We start from the raw sequence: 19,582 nt of genomic DNA, 5'->3' as shown, positions 1-19,582 counted from the left end.
CCTTATTTACCATTTCTAGTCTGGTTCTATGACTTGCGAGTCTGCTTTGCCGTTTTTTTTCACTTGTTCCCTCTGTCTCGTTGGTCTGCAAGTTAATTTCATCATTTTGATACAGATTGACAATAAACCACTTTCTTATATTCTTCACTATCAAAACAAACCAAATTAACACCTTTTAGAATGAATCCTAAATCTGACACCGTAGCTATCTTTTCCAGAGTACATACATATATACTTTGAAGCAAGCAGCACTATGGAAAAATTATTGCACACGGTAGAATATTACATACACAAATATGGTTGGTTGCGACAATTTCGGATTGACAAAATTGATGCCATTTTATAAATGAACATACTTTGCATCGAAGTTTATTTCAGCCAATGCTATTGAATTACTATTTAAAAAGAAGAAAGGAGATGAATTATGGTTAGACGAATCCTAAAAACCCCAAACTTCTTAAAATATAGGATTCGACTTCTAACACCTTTGTGAGAGTATATTTCACCGATTTTTTGAATATTTAGCTCAAGTCCGTTTAAAGACGTCCATCAGAGAGCCGGGCTGTATGGTTAGATATTATAACATCACAAGCAAAATGAAATAAGACTGTGATCATATCTTCCAATCTTATCTTTCTTGGTTAGATTACAAGATCAGCTGCTACAGAAGTTCACTAATTTTTGCAGTAAGCTAGGACCAAACAAGACCTTCTCCCGATTTATTGAAATTTACAAAACCAGTTTATTTTACAGAAATTGTAGAACACTAAGAATATTAAGCCTGTACAATGTACTTATTTCACCAAGTAACAAATCTTACAAAGCAAAACATGTAGAAATTTCAAGAGCCAACTCGTAGGCTTTCGCTAATATTAAACCTCCATCACTTCCAATGACTTTGACTGTGGTGTGCCTGAAAAATGCTCATTCCTGGCTTTCTGCAACAATAGAAAAGGTGGAATGAAGCAAGCATTGTTAAAACTGGTTTCTTCTACAGAAACTATAGAACACTAAGAATATTAAGCCTGTACAATGTACTTATTTCACCAAGTAACAAATCTTACAAAGCGAAACATGTAGAAATCTCAAGAGCCAACTCGCAGGCTTTCGCTTATATTAAACCTCCATCACTTCCAATGACTTTGACTTTGACTTTGACTGTGGTGTGGCTGAAGAATGCTCATTCCTTGCTTTCTGCAGCAATAGAAAAAGTAGCATGTAATCAAATTCTGACAGTGACAAGGGAAATATTTGTATGGTCTTACCATGATGACTTCTGTATTCATCCAAACTTTATCCAACTCTTGGAGAACGACATCAATTGGAGGACGCCCTTTGCTTGATTTAGCGACACAAAGCACTGCAATGTGTAAGATGGACTCAAAATCTTCAACATTAAGATCTCCATTAAGACGTGGATCCTCAAAGTCTGATAAAGGTCGTTTTCCCATGATTACATCCTTCGCCTGTATATGATTGTAAGAGTTACTTACGCTTGATTGATCAACAAACATACTTGAATAAGGATTATGCAGCCTTGCATACCTTTCTAGTTAGTTGATCACGAGCATCAAGATCCAACTCGATGACTTTCTTACCCGATAGAAGTTGCAACATAACAATGCCAAAGCTGTAAATATCACTGGCACAAGTAAGCTTGGCATTGGTCATATACTCGGGGTCCATATAGCCTATGGTTCCCCTAACATCTGTAAACACCTTGCTCTCCTCCATCCCAAGCATCTTTGCCAACCCAAAATCTGAAAGCTTGGGCTCCATGTTCTCAGTCAGCAGGATGTTTGTAAGCTGCCAAGAAGATTTTCATCATTTTGAGAATTAACATAGATCCATAAAATAGGAAGAGAAGATTGGAAAAAAGAGTAGGATATTAAGTGTTAGAAACAGTCCGCGTGCGAATGAACAAGAACATAAGAAAAACAAATTTGTTCCATTACGAGGAACAATATCATGTTTATGTGGTTTCCTAGTGCACCAATGACATGAAGTGTACAGTAAACCCCTGCAAACCCATTCTCTTGTAAAATACATGACATCTATCACAATGTAGAACATTTTATCTCTCACCTTGATATCTCTGTGAACAATGCAACCGTCAGGATAACTGTGGAGAAACCTGAGTGCATTAGCACAGTCTCTCAAGATCTTCACTCTTTTAACCCACGAAAGAATAGAGTCTCTCTCTGTGATCAAGCATCCATGTGTAAGTTAATAACTAAGAGTATATCAGATAAAGCTCAATGATGGAAGACCAGTAGAATTACTTAAGAGATTTTGAGCTAGATTCCCATTAGAACAGTACTCGTAGACCAGATACTGCTCCTTGTTTTCGACGCAGCAGCCAAAGAGACAAACAAGGTTCGGGTGACGAATTCTTGACAGGCCTTCAACTTCGCTGGTAAAAGTGTCAGATGCGTTGGTCTTGTAAATATGCTTTATTCCAACAACTTGCCCACTAGGAAGAATCCCTTTGTAGACACGTCCGGCACTTCCAGCACCAAGGCTGACCTTGCGGCTGCTAAAATTCATTGCACTCTCAATCTCAGATTTCGAGAATCTATAGAGCCCTGACCATGCATATATCTCCTTCCCTGGAAGATTATAGTATTAGTGCAATGAATTTGATAATTTACAATAAATTAACCGTATTAAGTAGTACCTTCAACAAGCTTAGGGAGTCTCTTCCTTGCTACATATTTGATGAGGATTATAACCAGCAAAACTGAAAATACGGCTACAAGTACTGCTAGCAGAGCTTTTGCCACAGGATCTGAGAAGCACAAAATTAGTGATTCAGTGGCTGTTGGAAACATACTAGCATAGCACACTTACCATTTTGGAGCTTTAAGCACAAGAGCCAACCCGACACGTGTGTAATCTCAGTAGTATGTTTCAAGAGTTGGAAAGTAGCATAACTTACAGGAAATTTTGACGTAATCTTCCTCTGCAGGCGCAAATAAAAATTTAAAAAAAAAAAAACTATTAAATGTCATCCCTTGGTACACTGTATTGAAACCAGCTACTAAGAAGGCGCAATTTTTTTACATTTATTTTTGAAAAAGAAAAAGGCAAAACAGAAAGTAGGGATAGTTAATTAGTTCATACCTTCTGCTTCCGAAGCAGGCAAACACCTATAGAAGTCACCCGTCCACTGTAGATCCCCAACATGTTCAGCAGCTGCAGCTATAACCACCGCAGTCCCACAAATTCCTCTGAGTGTGCTATTATCCCTCATCTTTAAATCGGTCAGTATGTGCTCTCTCGCATCTCTTATTGCATCGACGCATGCTAGACAATTATCTTCAAAAGCAGGACCGAATAATGAACAGTTACTATGAACAAAGTAATGTTGTTTGGGATATGATTGTTTGAAGCTTGATAATGATAAGCTAGAACATTCACTACTTCCGTAATGAAGGCCTTTGAAACCACATTTAGTAATAGAAACAGTTTTTTGATTGGAAAAGGGACCATCACACTGATTCCATTTCTCTTCACTTAGAAATATTGCATCATTGTCACTGGCGTGTAAAGCAAGAGCTTCGGTAAATACATTTAGTCCATTTAGGCAACAACGGGAGGATGGAAAGCTATCCCAATCATTTATTTTGTCTCGATGATGGCCAATGCAATCGCCAGTCGGATGGAACGGGTATGCAGTAAGATTTAATGAGCAAACTGCAAAACACATTGAGAATATAATCAGATCACTCAAACTACAGTTATTTATAGTCCAAAAATAGTTAACAGCTAAAGTTTATACTAACCACTATACAGGGAGAACAAACATGAAATCTTAAATATGCGTAATGTACTTCTCTGTACTGGACAACTGATATAGTGATATGGTGCACATGACATCAAGATCACTTCCTTCAAAAGTCTATATGCCCAAATACTCAAATAGTAACAATGTGTTGATGGGCTTGGTGACGGGCCCATATGCCCTTCAAATCAGATCAATTGAATCGCCATTGAACATTGGCTAACAAGAAAATCACAATTATCGCAATGTCTACCTCTTAAGGAACTCACTTGTGGTACTAAACATTCAGCATTCAGTAAATTCTATATTTTAAACACAAGTCTATATCTAGTTGCTTGTTCTAAATATACATTCATTGGAAATATTACAAATGTCAAAATATAACGAGTTAAAGGGAGAGGAAGATACCTGATGGATCATCTGGTGCAGCCCACAAATTGATTTCCAAGATTAACACAACAAAGAAAACCACTCCAAGTTCTACATGGTCTCTTGTTTTCATTTTTCATACCCTTTAGTTTGCCGCTAAATGCCTATACATGAAGTGGAACAAAGAATTATAGTTTGGCGTATGTGCATGGTTTTTCAAATAAAAAAAGTTGTGTTAACCGCTGAAAAAAATTTCAAAATTTGTGGTCGAATGGAAGTATTATAGGCTAGTCCTTGCATCGTTGTGATCGAGTTAGGATAAACACTCCCATTTTTTAAGTTAAACTTGTTTCCCTGGCACTGCCAGTCGTTCATGGCATAGTTTTCGTCGATATAATTAAATCTTCAAAACTAGTGTTTGTTTTTGAGCAGCCACAAGAGGGAATTTTTTGTCTAAGAACCAAGCCAGGCATGCACATCGTTTCAAAGCATAACTATCTTAGGTTCACATCCTTGCATAGAGACCATCACGCCACCAATAGTTCAAGTGAACGTGTACGATCAGTACGTTGACTTGAGCTATTCGAATGGAAATGGTCTGTTTTCTTGCATTTTGTAACGACTGTTGTAACACAAAGCTTTGGTGCTTTCTGGTGAAATGAGCTTCATAGGATTAGGACTTGACAATTTCAAGAGGGAGAATTGATTATTTTAGTAAATGTGTTTAGTCTTATTGTAAGAAACTTACAAAATGACACGGTGAAGATGTAGGTACATTGTTATTCCAAACAAAGTGTACTACCTCGAACATCACACGGTAAAGATGCAAAAAATTGTTTACTGTACACTATATCCACCACTAAATTTGAGATCCCATTTTGAGAAGAGAAATTAATTGAAGGCTGGTATTAGATCAAGTTTGTCACTCATTACGGGTAGAATTCATTAAAAAAAAGACCGGATGTCATAGAGCACGGAGGATTGCTAGGCCAATTAATAATCCTAAAATTCCTAATCAATCAGAAGTTCAATTGAACCAAACAATACAGTACAATACAGGTCTAGGCTTCTAGCTAGAAGTTTAAAGGAACCGTATTCATTTCTATGGAGAATGTTCCTATATACTTTAACACATAATCTCAAGTCATTGTGCTTACCGTCCGCAAGCAATGATTCTAAAATCGGTGATTCCATGTAGTTCATTGACTCTAAATGATAGGTCCCTTGATTTAAAATATAATGCCAAGTCTACACAAGTGACCTGTAAAATTTTCTTTCTTCGTTATTTTTAGTATCGAAGATCAGAAATATAATCTCCTTCTTTGTCTTAGACTCTTACTTTAAATTAGGATCTTTGCACCGTGACATGTTTGATGCATATCATGCCATCTATGTGTAGTATGGTTTAAGTGTAAGTACAATGACTAATGAATGATATAATTTTGTTCTGTGCAAAGAAGTAGTATGGTTTTTGTCTTTTTGACAACGAAATATGGTGTGCCTACTGTGCGAAATCATTTGCATTGTTCTTCACTCTTTTATTTTATCAGGAGTAAAACACTCTTCAATCTTCATGCTACTGTAGTAAAGATGCGGGTGTTTGGCCTTGAAAGCTTTTTAACTTTTGGAGACCAGACCAAAATGTATGCACTTAGGAGGATAGCCCCAAGGTATAGTAGAACATCTTGTCCTTCAAGCTCTTGTTTGTCACTTAATTAAGTTTTGCTCTATTACGTGTTATGTAGCAACCATTAGATTTGTTCAGGATAAACATGAAACACTAAAACCATACAATCATATGACATATCATTAACATAATAATTAAGCTTTACAATAAATGAAACCTTCGCAACTAGTACCATGGTCGGCGCACCACAACTTCTTCATTTCTTTGTCAATCGCATGACTAGATATACATGCTTGCCTTCCTCCTTCACCAAGTGCTCGCTAATACACTCTGCGTACCTCTGGAACAAATCCTTAATAATTGCCTCTACAAAGTGATTTGCAAGCATGGACTCCGACACTGCTCTGCCAGACTTAGCCACATTATGTCCACTACTGATCCTATTGAACGCAAAGTCCTTGTTTATTGGGTTGTCGGTCGTGTTCCAATTCGCGTAGCGTGTTTCCAAAACAGAGCTCAAATGATCCTTCTGTCTCAAACTCTCAATCATGTCCTTTATTTTTATTATTATTATTTTTTTTTTTATTGGCAAGCCTGTTTTAAATGAGATCAGTAACTCTTTGATGCTGGCGGGGTTCGATCCCCATACCTTTGGTATCATCACCCAAAAGTTTTACCGACTTTGCTAGTACTCCCTTGGAAGTGAAATAGGGCGACTTTGCTAGTACTCCCTTGGAAGTGAAATAGGGCATATTAAATGAGTCCACTCTAACCTCTTCGACTAGTTCACAAGGCAAAGAAGATTAATTTGTTGATGAAGTAACAATGGTCGAAAAAGGTTTCAAGTATATGGTAGGGTTAGTTGCTTAGTGCAGTGTTGTATACTTGACAAGAGTAAAGAGAGAAGACAAAGTGGTCATTTGCCTCGATAACCACTCCCTAATGTGTTACAGGTTGTCTTCACTCAAAACATTTGAGTAACAGCTTCTGTTACATACCATCGCCAAAATCAACCAGAGAAAAACAGGTCAAACACAAAGGACGAGAGATTCCTGAAGTAAGGAACGGCAATTTAAACATTTTATCAGCCTTGGATTGGGCAAGCTTGCAGCAATTTCACCAGATAAAATGAAAATAATTCAAGTAAAGAGAAGTATCGAGTATCCTTTGAACCCTTTTGCATTCTTCATACCACCAAAATCGTGATGCTGTAAAAATATTTAAAAAAAAACAAAAATTTCTTACCTACATACAAATTGACTCACTAAACAGAGAATCCATGAAAAACACTCAACACTCTATATTTTGTTACAGAAACTACACCGTTTAAACGATACAACACCTGCTACTCTGCTAGCTACAGGTCCCTCCACTTCCAGTCGAACCACTTTTCTGAGCACGGCCTCAGGGTTCCCATTCCCAGAGTTATTTCTCCAACGCGGTAACCACATTGGCTCCAATTCCACACCAAACCTCTCACCAGACTTGCCAGAAATACTGAGTCTCGGGATTTGGCACCATTATCAATTCAAACCACGGAATCGATACTGCAGAGTTCAGCCAAGTAAGTCTTTGAACAAGTTTGGGTTCTTGCCTGAAGGGGTCACACCCACCTGCCTGGCAACTGCGTGTTTTTCAAGGGCATCTTGAAGGTTTGGACCCTTCCTAAGTGGTGCTTGATGTGTACCAATATTTTCTCCATGAATACTTTTATTAGATAGATTGGGCAATGTAGACATAAGGTTCGTCTCATCCATGCTAGTCTGAGGCAGATTCGCAACACTACTGCTCAAGCCACTTGTAGTAGGTGTATCATACAGTGTCAAGAGATCAGAAGGTCTATTAGCACCAACTGCACCATGATTGTTGGTAGATGAGACCTCATCTGGTCCAATAAGCCCTTCCAGCTGCTTGAAAGGATCTACCGATGGAGTGTTGTTTGGCACAGATTGTTCCTCAAAATCAAGGAGGTCTGGTGGTGGTGATTGAAGAGGAGCAGCCTTCTCTGATGGATGTTCAGCAGACGCCACCTCTGATTTCTTCATGGCAGGACTGTTAACCCTGGCAGTCTTCTGACCAGTAGATGACAACCTCCTTTCGGTTTTGGAAGATGAGCCTCCAAATATTGAAGCAGCAAGTTTTTGTTTTTCAGGTGAAATTTCAACCTGTGGTCTCCTCGAACTGTAAGAAACCTCATGCTTTTGGGAGCTTATTGTTCCCATACCATCAACTTGGGTGACCCCGTTTACTGGTTTTTGGGAACTAGAAGTTGAGGCAGATGGTGCAGACGAATAAGTTGGCTTACCCCACTTCTTTTGAACACCTTCAAGCCGAAGCTTAAGCTCCATTGGTCCTGTATCAGATGCAGGTGGCCGTGATGTAGCTTGAAGTTCTTTTACATATGTAGGCTCAGGTATTGGTACAAGATCGGTTGAAGATGCATGCGGAACAGGACTAGATGCCCGAACAGAAGGTTTCGGAAGCTCGTAAGCCTCAAAGCGGAGAGCAGGACTTGAAGCCTCACGTTGATCTTCATTTCTAAAATCGCTGATATTTAGCATTCCAGACCGTTCTTGCTCAGGAATATATGGTTTAGCTCCATTTTCCAGGGACTTCTGAACGTAAGTACTTAAAAACAAGAGGCCTTTATCAATCTGCAGGTACAATCAGAAACAAAACACTTATAAACATGGTTTGCAGTAAATCCCCACTAATCAGAAAAAAAGATTGATACACAAAATGTAATTGTTATTTACACGATTAAAAATCACATCATAAATGTCAGTCGTAAAAGAATGTTCAAAATAATTGCAACCCAATTCAATAGTCATTACTCATTACCAACAAAACAGAAAAGAGGCAACCTCAAAAGAGAAAGAAAATCAAACAAAAGGTAAACTCTATACTACTAGATTAGTTCCCTTTTTGGCATTTGAGACCTAGTTAAATTATGATACTTTCTAACTGGGTAACTGTGCCAGAGCTGCAACTCGCTATTCCAAAGCTGTTGCTTGCTGCTTGTTGTCTACTCCACAATTTTGTATTAAGCATCTAGACTTCTAGAGTACATTTAAAAGTCCAGAAGTTTTCAAAACAAACTTTAATTGCTTTAGGAAGTCTCTTTTATATGATAGTGTTTTACTAAGTGTAGTACATCTTTTGTAGGAGTTATCTGTACATGAGCTTAGAGTATTTATAATGAATTCTATGAATATTTTCCCATACAACTTTGAGTGTTACTGTTTCATTTCCAAATTTTCAGGTTATTGTGATTATTTTACAATTCCATTGCTTATACAGTAAATAGGTTAAAGTGCATACTTACGTCTACATTTACAAAATCCAAGAAAGACATAATCATAAGAGGTAGGGGGTTAACCTCAATGTCTTCACAGCTTGCGTCCAATGGCATTATCCTTTCAACAGCTTGAGCATCTAAACCCAAAACTGCCTGCAGTTCATAAGCACGCTGTTGAAGATCGGTTGAATGTGAAGTTGATAATTCATCAATCAAGGATTGGCACTGCAACAAGAGAGAGAAAAACACCCAGAAAAGTTATAGTATGAACCATAAGGCGTAATAGAACTCTTAACTGCTAAAGATGGGCTTGTCAGCAGTGACTGTTTAAGGGTGCCCTGACCCAACAGAAACGCAGACATATCGTACATTGAGTCATTAACATTTGTCACTCTCCCTCAATTCCAATACAGAGAATATTAAGGATGCATCACATGATATCTAAAGCTATTACATTGTGGAGTGGGCACAGAAGGAAGCGTATTCAGAAGAACTAGATATGCATCAAGCAATATGGAAACAGAGATTGCAACTAAAGAGGCAGACTTCAGAATTTGCAAAAAGAAAAACTTGGTTAAAATCGTCAAAGGACAGATAAGCAATCCAATTTGTTAGCAATCTAGCATTTGATCTTAAGTAACTTACAAATATTTAGGGGATTTTGTACAGATGCATTTGTACTGATCATGACTACAGTAAAATAGAGGAAAGAAAAATAAATAACAGACCTCCGCTAATAATTCCACTCTTCTTCCAGCAGCAATTTCAAATGCACATACTTTCAGGATCGCTGTCACTGCATATCCCTTCAAACATGGGAGTATATGAAAGGGATGTCATGAAGTTAGCAAAAGTATAACTTCTAGGCGAACCTTCAACTAAATCCAACCATATCAAACAAGCACAAATTATATGCATATAAATCGATAAGTTCCAGTACGGCAGGCTTTCATCCTAAAGCCTACTTCAAACAAATAAATAAATAAAAATGATCTCAAGGGTATTGAGAAAAAAATTCAGTAAAAATCAGTCCCTACAAAGTACAAACTTGTTTCATAGTGTCATTTAGTGTGTCAATTTCCATGTGTCATGCTAACCTGATCCGTGTGTGTTTGTGTGTTAAAGAATCATTAGAAAAAGTCTAAAAGATACCTTGACAATGTCATCGCTTGAGTGAGCATCAGCCACATCACATAGTTTTCCAGTGATATAGGAAGCAGTATACTTTTCATCCGCTGTTCCATATTCTCCCAAAACCCAACAAATGACCTGAAATGGAATGCCATTAAGTAGAAGGAGAATAATATATTCTCAGCATCAGTGTGACAACACCAAGAGTAAAGAGAGAGAGAGACACAGTACTTGCAGAAAAGCAGACGGCAACTTTGGTTCTCCGATAATACGCAAATATGACTCCACCTGTGCCAGCAATTGCATAGATCTCAAATTCAAATACAAGTTAAAAAAGAAAAATGAAGATAAGTTTACCAAAGAGAAACAGAAAAAAGACGTACAAATCATACAATCTCAGGCAGTAACGTTCACATCGAAACAAAATTTTAACAGTCGTCTAGAATGCATATCAAATTTCAAAAAGGTGGAGTATGCCATTGCACACTGCCAAAAATGTTCATTGGTCTCATGCCAAAGATTAAATGGACATTCCTGTCCAGGATCTTTCTGACGCATCTATCTACCTATCTTTCAAAGAAAAGGAACCATTCTACAATACCATGGGGAGTGCTGCTTTTTTTCTCCCAGCACATAGGTGCACCATTGGAATTTTCACTGGACGGCAATCAAATGCTTCCGGTGGTACAGGGCGATGATTCGCGTGTTGTAGGTGGTAATTTGATTTATGTTCACTGTCTTGGTGTGACATAGTCAGTTAAATGATTTCCTATCATTTTTGTTTAAGGTGGTAAGAGAAATTTTCTGAAGTGGTGAACAGCTCAATTATTGTGTCTGTTAGAGGGTTGGGTTCTTCCCCCTTAAAGGGGTAGGTAGGGGTGTCTCTTTTTGCCGAATTTCCGATTTTTCCGAAATCCGACCCGAAATTGGTCTGGCTCTGGGTGTAGTTTTCATGGGCCGATTTTCCGATTTCCGAAAATTCCGAAAAAAAATTGAATCGGATTTGGATATAATTCTAAAATCCGATCCGATCCGAAATTTCCGAAATTTCCGATATTATTGCCAATTTATTCCGAAAATATATACTTCTCTCACTATCCACTTGATTAGATCTCGACCGTTCATTCATTTTCTAGTTTTTTACTTCCAAAAACAAAACAAAAACATAACCTAGCCGCTATTTCCCTACTTGAATTGGACCACTCTACTGTCATTACACCGTCTGACATAACAACAATGATATGAAAAAAAATGTCATTGAGTCATACAATGACTTCCAGACCAATCCAAAAGCCAAATTCCAATAGATAGAATATTATGTAAAGCTACTTAGAGTCCAAGACCATAATCCATTATTTATGCACGGACACTTCACGCCAATTTCCACAAACGAAAAAAGATTGAAACATTACAAATACCCGACCTCAACGAAATGCAATGATTGCTATTAGTGGTCGCGGTTTTTTTCGTTTTTTTTCTTGGATCACTTGTTTGAATGAAAATGGGTTTTCTCAAAACAAGTGCGTATTGTTGTTGGTACATTGGTGTTGTGGACATGGTTTTCTCTCCCTACAATGAACATTGATGTATGATATTCCAAAAATAATTGAAAGTAAAGAGATCTTTGAAAATTTACCAAGTATTCCGAAATTTCCGAGTTATTCCGAAAGTTCCGAAATTGGAAATATATTTTGAATCCGAAAAAAAATTGGATCGGATTTGGCTAGCATATTAGGTTTCGAAAAAAATTTGGAAAAATTCCGAAGGAGGTTAATCCGATCCGATCCGATCCGAAGTCACCCCTAGGGGTAGGACATTAGCAAGCCCCTTGTTTTAAATTATAAATACATTTAATTGAATTTATTGGGAGGTCATAGGAGTTTTGAAATTCGATATGCTGAGAAATAGCTAAGCTAAGGTTACAATAGGACAATGTAAAAACTGTCACTAATATATGCCCTACATTCATAATTTAAATGTACTCCAAATATTGGTTGATAGAGACACTAAATGATTCTCATGACCATTCATCGGATATGTGATTGCTAAGCTCAGACACCAAACAGTTAAAAGAGTATCCATGTTCCCCTTCCTTTCTCTCTTGCTCATTTTCAAGGCAAATGGCCATAATAGACAAAATCCCTCACCACACAATTTTAAATGCATCTTAATTGAACAAGAACAAAGTCCAACAGAGAACCCAGCGTAAAAAACAATTCTAAATGCTAGAACTTCTTATCACGCACCCAAGACTTCTCCCTAAGCCCATGCAACGTATTAGAATTTTTTTTGTTTTTGAAAAATAGCTTATATACTTTTATCAGCATGGTCACTGCTAGAACTTCTTATCACGCACCCCAGACTTCTCCCTAAGCCCTCTGTTGGGTAGGATCATGCAACGTATTAGAGTTTTTTTTTTTTTTTTTGAAAAATAGCTTATATACTTTTATCAGCATGGTCACGCCCCTGATATAACCTGTTCCCCTTTCCTACTCTGTTGCTCCAGAACAGCATTCCTAAGTCACTTCACACCAAACTTGAAGTACCCAACATGGTCCGGAGACTATACGACCTTAGTTACAACGACAACCAAAATGACAAGAATGTTCTGTAACTAACACCAGTAAAAGATGGTCGTGACACATACCAATGAAGCCATCAAACCTTCTGATTTTCAGAAGAAACAATAAGCAGCAAATAAAAATATAATTTTTTTGGATATATAACCCAAAACTTTTTTTTTTTTTTAAAAAGAAAGGAAAAAAGAAATATAAGTTTAGATAAAAATGAATAAAATTTCTAGGGAGAGTGTTATACACACGTATATCGAAATTGAACAACTTTTAAGAGTATTATTCTATATCATCATTTATTAAAAGATTTACTAAACCACACAATACGCTGACAGTTCAAGATATATAAAACGCCAGGTTAATTAGTTTAGGCCGCTTACAGCAGAGGACCTCAGCTGACTATCTTCACCATTATCATCCTCTCCAAATCCCTCAGCAATTAGACGCATTAAATTGTGTGCGACTTTGACATTTACAAGGTCACCAGCATGCTCAAAGACCTTATTCATGGTCTGGAAAGAAACATGTTAATTTTTAATTATAAACTAGAGAAATCAACCAGCAGCAAGAAGCCAACAACAAAAGAAATATCAAAAGGTACCTGTATAAACCATTGATTACTCGGTGCAAATTGCTCCGCAAGCTCCACACATCGAGATGCTATCTCTGCTTTATAGTGATTATCGGTGATGCTTATCATGTAATCGATCATGCGGTCAACTATCACTTCCACATTGGACGACTTGGTCATTTTGTAAAGTAGTTCAAAAGTCTTTCTCTTTAGAGTGTCATCAGGATCCTGAGTGGATCACATAAAAATACAACAATAATTAGATCCAATCTGTATCAAGTTGTAGTCAGATATAATATAGAGAAAGAGAGTGTTGATACACATCCTTTTATTTTTGCTGTCTTGTACAAGTTCTTTAAAATGCTAGAATTATAATATTCATATCCAATTAACAGAAAAGTTCCAACAAAGTATTCTAATATGCTAATCAAATTAACTCATTTCTTTCCCAAATGTACATTAAAACTTTTGTCACACCATGTATCTAGTAAGAATCTCAAGGGAAAAAGTGGAGCCTAATCAACAAACTAAAGAAAGAAGGAGCCTTAGTAGGGAACCTAAGTAAACAGACTACAAAAGCATCCATCAGGGCACTTGGATGAAATCAATATTTACCACGAAAAACAAAACCCTCGGCTCTTTAAAATGAGAAAACCACCCCTCGATTCATTACCTTATTTGCAATTATCTTCCAAAATCTAATGTCGAGAATATCATAGGTGCCCTACAGGAAGAAGACGTGGAAAACCTACATAGCCAAACTGAAACCAACAACCCGCAACCCCATATCCAGTCCCATGATCTCCTATCTTGTAAACAAACACCATACATACTGAAAATAGTAAACCGATATTATGCAAATTAAGGATGAAAACAAAACCTTGACTATCAAGTGATATATCGAATTCCCATATATATATATAATTTATTCTTTCGGCAAACCCAATAAAATCTTGAAGGGAAACTTACTCTCAAGGGAATATATTTCTGCTACAGTTATATATTTTAAAGTTGTTAAATGTATTTTGTTGCTTCTAATGTAAAAGGGCATAACGTTAGGTAGATGTCATTGGAAAGGATTCTGATTGGTGTATTCATTTTTGTGTTCATATGTAAGTATTTATAGACAGACACATTTATGACTGGAGATGCCAACGAAGGACGCTATCCCAGTTGATTCCTCTTTTGTCTCATTAATTACAAAGGGTAGGGTAATTGATAGTTTAAGGTGGTTTATCACTTGAAATTTAACCATAAGAAGAAAGGCATTCACCGCAACGGGGTATTTGTTCCTCACCTCTAAACAATCAATAACGGCCAGCTGATGTTCTTCGGCAATATCTGGATTTATCCTTATAAGCCTACCAAGAGCATCAACGCCCATGTACTTCAGATTATGGCTTTCGCTCTGCTTGTATGAGAGAACAATACAAGGACATTAGTCCGCACCAACAGTTACCAAATAACCAAAACTAGAACCATCAAGAATACCAAAGATTTTGGAAAGAACGAAATTCTAGAAGGCAAACCTTCAGAAACTTGGAAGTTACTTCAGCAGCAGCATCTAACAACTTAGTGCTAGGATATATAGATGAAACACAACATATGCACTGGTATAGAATAGCATTGCCTATGTTGCTAGATGAATCACTCTTTCTGAATATGTCCCCCAGAACAGTGTACATGTTTTCACTAGCATGCTTGTCACCACTGCCTAACAATGCTAGGATTTTCAGCAATCTGATCTGCGTGACACAAAACCAAGAGTCTATACAATCTAGAACGTTTAAGAGATAGGGAACAAACGTTTCGTGAGTAAATCTTCATCTACCAATACGAAAAGAAGAGGAAAGTGAAACAAACATATAAACTGCTTGCAACAGTTATATGAAAGATAAAGAGTTCATGCAAAATTATCAGACAAGAAGTTTAGATATGCTTCCTGCAACCAATATGTAGCTTTTTTGTAATGATTTCTAGGATGTAAGTTGTCATGTTTGATAAACTGTAAATCTTCATCAGATGAAACCATGTGCTCCATTGAGTTGTGCTGTCTCTTTTTTGTACGTTTGTTTTCTTTCTCGTGCTTGTAGAGTAGGATATCTCATCTAGGGGTGCAGTGGATATCCAAATATTTGAATCCGATTCGAATTCGTATTCGAAAAATCGGATATTATCTGAAAATTTTAGATATCGGATTCAGATTCGGATAATTTTTTATGTCCGAACTGGTTTCGGATACGGATTCGGATACTGCCATATCCGCATCCGAAAATATCCGATCCGATTTAAAAAATTAATAGTTATTATATATAATTTATTTATTTATTTATTATTGTATAAAATATTATATAAAATCATAAACTAATAACATAAAACTATAATAACAAAATAATAATAGTAAATGACAAATATATATATTAATAATAGTTTTTAAAGTGGTAAAATGAATTATTCAAAGCAAATAAAATTGTAATTAATATTAATTTTCGGATCGGATATTATCCGATATCCGATTCGGATATCCGAAATCGGATTCGGATAAATTTTTTAATATCCGTCGGATTCGGATATCGATATAAATTTTCGGATTCAGATACAGGCATATCCGAATCCGAACCTATCCGTTTGCACCCCTAATCTCATCCTACACAGCTCTCTTTTTTCACTCTTATATATAATTAAATCTTCTACTTTTACCAATCAAATATACATACATCAATATGTGTGGTGCATACCTGAATGAAGGGAGCAGGCATCTGATGGTAATCGTAACTCTTCGGCAATCTTCGTTCCGCAACTTGCTTAAGAATGTTTACAAAGCTGATGACTAGATCTTTATAAGCATTTACATCACTTGAAATAAGATCAAAAAGAGGGCAAAGTGTTGCACCCATGACTCCAGGATCATTATCACATAGTCTCTACAACAAAAGCAAATTAGATATGAGTTCAATTTTAAGTCTTCAGTTACTAAAATTCAAAAAGGGTGAACCTCATACTCATGCCTAAAGCCTCAAAATGCTTCTACCAAAACAAAAGGTAAACGCAACTCTACTTCCAAATTCTCTACTTGTCCCTAGACTTACAGACAAGTAATATTGGCTAAAACAGTGTACCTCTAGTAAAATGAAACGAGCCATCTTTTCAATAGGTTCCTCCTATTCCAAGTTGCCAGTTTCATACAAATACTCTACCACAGAATCAGATATATGCACCTAACGCAATCAGATACATATTTCTAGCATGGCCCTCCCTCAGCAACCCAATATTTAGATAGCATGTCAAGAAAGGGAAGCATCACCTAGTCCATAACTACATTTCCACAAAATCAACTTGACTCCCCTGAAAGTACCAAATCCCAAAAATTTCTCTAGTTACGTTAAACTAGTTCTCTATTCCTTCATAAAAGAAAACAGTATAATTCATCAGGTAAATTATTTCCCCCCCATTACCCACTTCAAAAACTACCAAAAATTTCACCATGCAACTTTCACTACCATCCCCCTAAGACCGAGCTATATTTTTTACTCTTCAAATGTACATAAACTTACACATATATATACTACTTAGACTATGGCAATTACTAACACAAATGAACATAAACTTAAAATTTACCTTTCTGAAATTAGAAACTAGATGGGAAACCGAACCCGGTGACCGTTGATAAAATCTATGCAAAGCCATAATAGCCTTCTTCCTAACAGCTTCCTTCTGATGGCAAAGTAACTCAACAACTTGCGGTAAAACAGCGGGAATAGTCTCCTCATTAATCAACTTACAAACAGCAGTCAAAGCAGCAGAAACAACTAAAAAATTATCACTCTTCAAATCTTTCTGAATAGTATTAACAATCAAAATAATCAAATCATGATCTTCATTCAAAAACAAAGTGACAGCTAAATATCCAGTACGTTTCAACAATAGAGAATCATCATGAGTCATTTTAACAGCATGGATATAACCAAAAGAAGCATCGTGGCCTAACATTTCGATATATAATAAACGGATAATGTATTCTTTCATTTTACGTTTTGGAATATCAGGTTCGATGATTCTTTTTCGTAATGTTTCGATTTCTGTTAATACGATTCGATCTTCTTCTGCTTTGGATCTTGATTCACCTATTGATTTTACTAGATCTAGAAACTCTTTTGATAGTCCCCATCCTGAACCTGATTGACTTCCCATTGCAAGCTCACGTCCAATTGTTTTTAATTGCTCCATTTCAGATCCAAGTTTTTTTTTTTTTTTTTTTTGCTTCTGGTGTTGAAATGTTGATGATGTTGCACACGTGTGGGTGTTTAGAGTGAACCAGATATGTATCGCTTCAATATTCACAAATTGGTTCTATTCGGTCTCGGTGGGGTTCATGGTCCCGTTATTTGGTTTGGGGGATATGGGCCGTTATTAACAGAGAACAAGCCCATGGGACAGAATTAGAGATTAATTTAGCTTTTCAATTTTGTTTTTGACTCTAAGCACACTCATATTTTATGTTATGACTAACATGAGAAATTTCATTTATTTCATGTTGTATATATGTATAGTGGCGTTTGCATGTTTGTTGTACACATGCATAATGGTGTTTGCATGTATATTACGAATGTCGACGCGTGAATTTGGTTGGCCGGTAGCGCGTCCATGCCTAGGGCGGGGATGGTCGGGTTAAGGTCGGATATGGCTATATCCGAATCCGAATCGAATAGTTTTATAATATCCGAACCGATCCAACCCGATTATATTCGAAATTTAATATTCAACCCGACCCGAACCGATTATATCCGACTAACCCGATCGGATAACACTAAAATTCAAAAAGCCCAAAAATATATCCGAATCAATTGAATCCGACGATACCGAATCCACGACCGAATAAATAAAAAAGAATACAAAAATCGGCCGAATAAACTATAATCCGAATAAATTCGGAAAACCGAAACCCGGGTTATCAAATAAACACAACCCGAACCGGGTTTCAGTTCCTGGTCAAACCCGGTTCCCGCCTTTGTCCGCACGTCGCTTTTCAGATCCCCTCGGTCGAGTTCCAAATTTTTTCAGTTTGAGCAATCCGAGTGGCGGACGATTTTTACTGACCATTTCTTCTATTGATGCCACTCGTCGTCTGCGGTTAGAGCGACCTTGGACATCTATCTCCGGTAATTTTTTATTGGTTTTGTTTTATTATTTTGGTTTATTATGAAAATATCATAAATTATTAATGAATAATTATTTCGGGATGACCTACGCATGAGATATGAGACAAGCATTAAATTAAAAATGATGGCTTGCGCTCCTCGGTTCGCCCACGGTGTTGAGAGAGAGAGACTTCTTTCCCGGCTTATGTGGATTATGACGATTTGCAACGCCCGGATTGATGAGTTCTGAGGCTCAGATTGATCGCCAAGGGTGAGTTCATCCACGGCATAGACATGACGGAGAGTTCAAAGACAAGGACGGTCGAGGAGGAGTTCACTTGGCCCGAAGTATGTAGGATAGTCTAGGAGGTTGTTGTATGGCGATTATTATTATGTTGTGTGATTTAGAATTGTTCATTTGATCATTTTGATATGTTGTGTGATTATTATTATGTTGTGTGATTTAGAATTTACTTCCTTTGATTTAGCAAATGAATTACAATTTTTATTAATAGAAACGACAACTAATACATGATTGCAAAACATAAAATAAAAATAAATAAATAAAATATAACTATTACATATCACCCTTATTACATACTACTAGAGTTACTCTAATTATCAAGCTAGTCATTATTTTCTTCATCATTGGCTTCGCCGTTGTTGGAAGTTTCATTTTGTACTACTTGCTCCAAATTTTTTTTTTTTTTTTTTTTTTTCATATTTAGCTACAATTGCATCTTGTTTTTTAGCTCTAAAACCCTTTCAGAAACGAGGATTGACATTGTCGGTGACATTGCCAACAACCTAGTCTCATTTTCCTCCTCTCTAACACGGAGTTTTTCTTGCTTCAAAAATAACTTTTTTTGTCTTCTCTTGCTTCAATTTCATCATACTTTGAAATTGCTCATTTTGAATCTCTTCTTTATTTCTTCGACTTTCTTTAAAAGCTTCAAGAAAATCATCCATATTTTTAGCGATGGATGCAACATTACCCTCAACAAATGAAACAACTTTCTTTGTTCTTCTCAATTTCTTTGCTTTCTCTTCCTACCAACCGACCTCTCCAAAACCTTCTGGCTTGCTAGGAT

At 36.8% G+C, this 19,582-nt stretch overlaps 2 protein-coding genes across 2 annotated transcripts; both read right to left on the bottom strand.

Moving 5' to 3' along the window:
- Positions 1-678: 678 nt before the first annotated feature.
- LOC147500599 (putative LRR receptor-like serine/threonine-protein kinase At1g53430) lies at positions 679-4,409 on the bottom strand. Its single transcript, XM_086562209.1, has 10 exons — positions 4,193-4,409; positions 3,124-3,696; positions 2,939-2,962; positions 2,678-2,788; positions 2,283-2,609; positions 2,086-2,201; positions 1,546-1,806; positions 1,266-1,466; positions 1,065-1,194; positions 679-938 (listed from the first exon to the last, which is right to left on the bottom strand). Exons 1-9 carry the CDS (start codon positions 4,284-4,286, stop codon positions 1,117-1,119), a joined length of 1,785 nt encoding a protein of 594 aa, XP_086418335.1. The 5' UTR covers positions 4,287-4,409; the 3' UTR covers positions 679-938; positions 1,065-1,116.
- Positions 4,410-6,941: 2,532 nt separating this feature from the next.
- LOC147500598 (Adaptin family protein) lies at positions 6,942-17,689 on the bottom strand. Its single transcript, XM_086562208.1, has 11 exons — positions 16,972-17,689; positions 16,092-16,277; positions 14,883-15,098; positions 14,651-14,761; positions 13,384-13,581; positions 13,163-13,294; positions 10,441-10,497; positions 10,231-10,347; positions 9,807-9,884; positions 9,160-9,303; positions 6,942-8,434 (listed from the first exon to the last, which is right to left on the bottom strand). The coding sequence occupies exons 1-11, from the start codon at positions 17,578-17,580 to the stop codon at positions 7,337-7,339; spliced, it is 2,946 nt and encodes a 981-aa protein (XP_086418334.1). The 5' UTR covers positions 17,581-17,689; the 3' UTR covers positions 6,942-7,336.
- Between the last annotated feature and the right edge of the window lie 1,893 nt (positions 17,690-19,582).

The sequence above is a fragment of the Coptis chinensis genome, chromosome 5 (assembly GCF_015680905.1).
Source record: "Coptis chinensis isolate HL-2020 chromosome 5, ASM1568090v1, whole genome shotgun sequence".
Classification (NCBI taxonomy): domain Eukaryota; kingdom Viridiplantae; phylum Streptophyta; class Magnoliopsida; order Ranunculales; family Ranunculaceae; genus Coptis; species Coptis chinensis.
Note: the sequence above shows the minus strand (reverse complement) of the source record. Positions and strands in the feature narration are given on the sequence as shown.

Bases quoted from the DNA above. Each gene is read 5' to 3' on its own strand.
- LOC147500598 (XM_086562208.1), bottom strand. From the start codon at position 17,580: ATGGAGCAATTAAAAACAATTGGACGTGAGCTTGCAATGGGAAGTCAA. The intron at 13,582-14,650 runs GTGAGGAACAAA...TGATCCACTCAG, and splicing joins CCGTTATTGATTGTTTAGAG to GATCCTGATGACACTCTAAA. The intron at 10,498-13,162 runs GTAAGCGGCCTA...TTGCTGGCACAG, and splicing joins GTCAGCTGAGGTCCTCTGCT to GTGGAGTCATATTTGCGTAT.
- LOC147500599 (XM_086562209.1), bottom strand. From the start codon at position 4,286: ATGAAAACAAGAGACCATGTAGAACTTGGAGTGGTTTTCTTTGTTGTG. The intron at 3,697-4,192 runs GTATCTTCCTCT...TGTGTTTTGCAG, and splicing joins TGCACCAGATGATCCATCAG to TTTGCTCATTAAATCTTACT. The intron at 1,467-1,545 runs GTATGCAAGGCT...AATCATATACAG, and splicing joins GTGATCAACTAACTAGAAAG to GCGAAGGATGTAATCATGGG.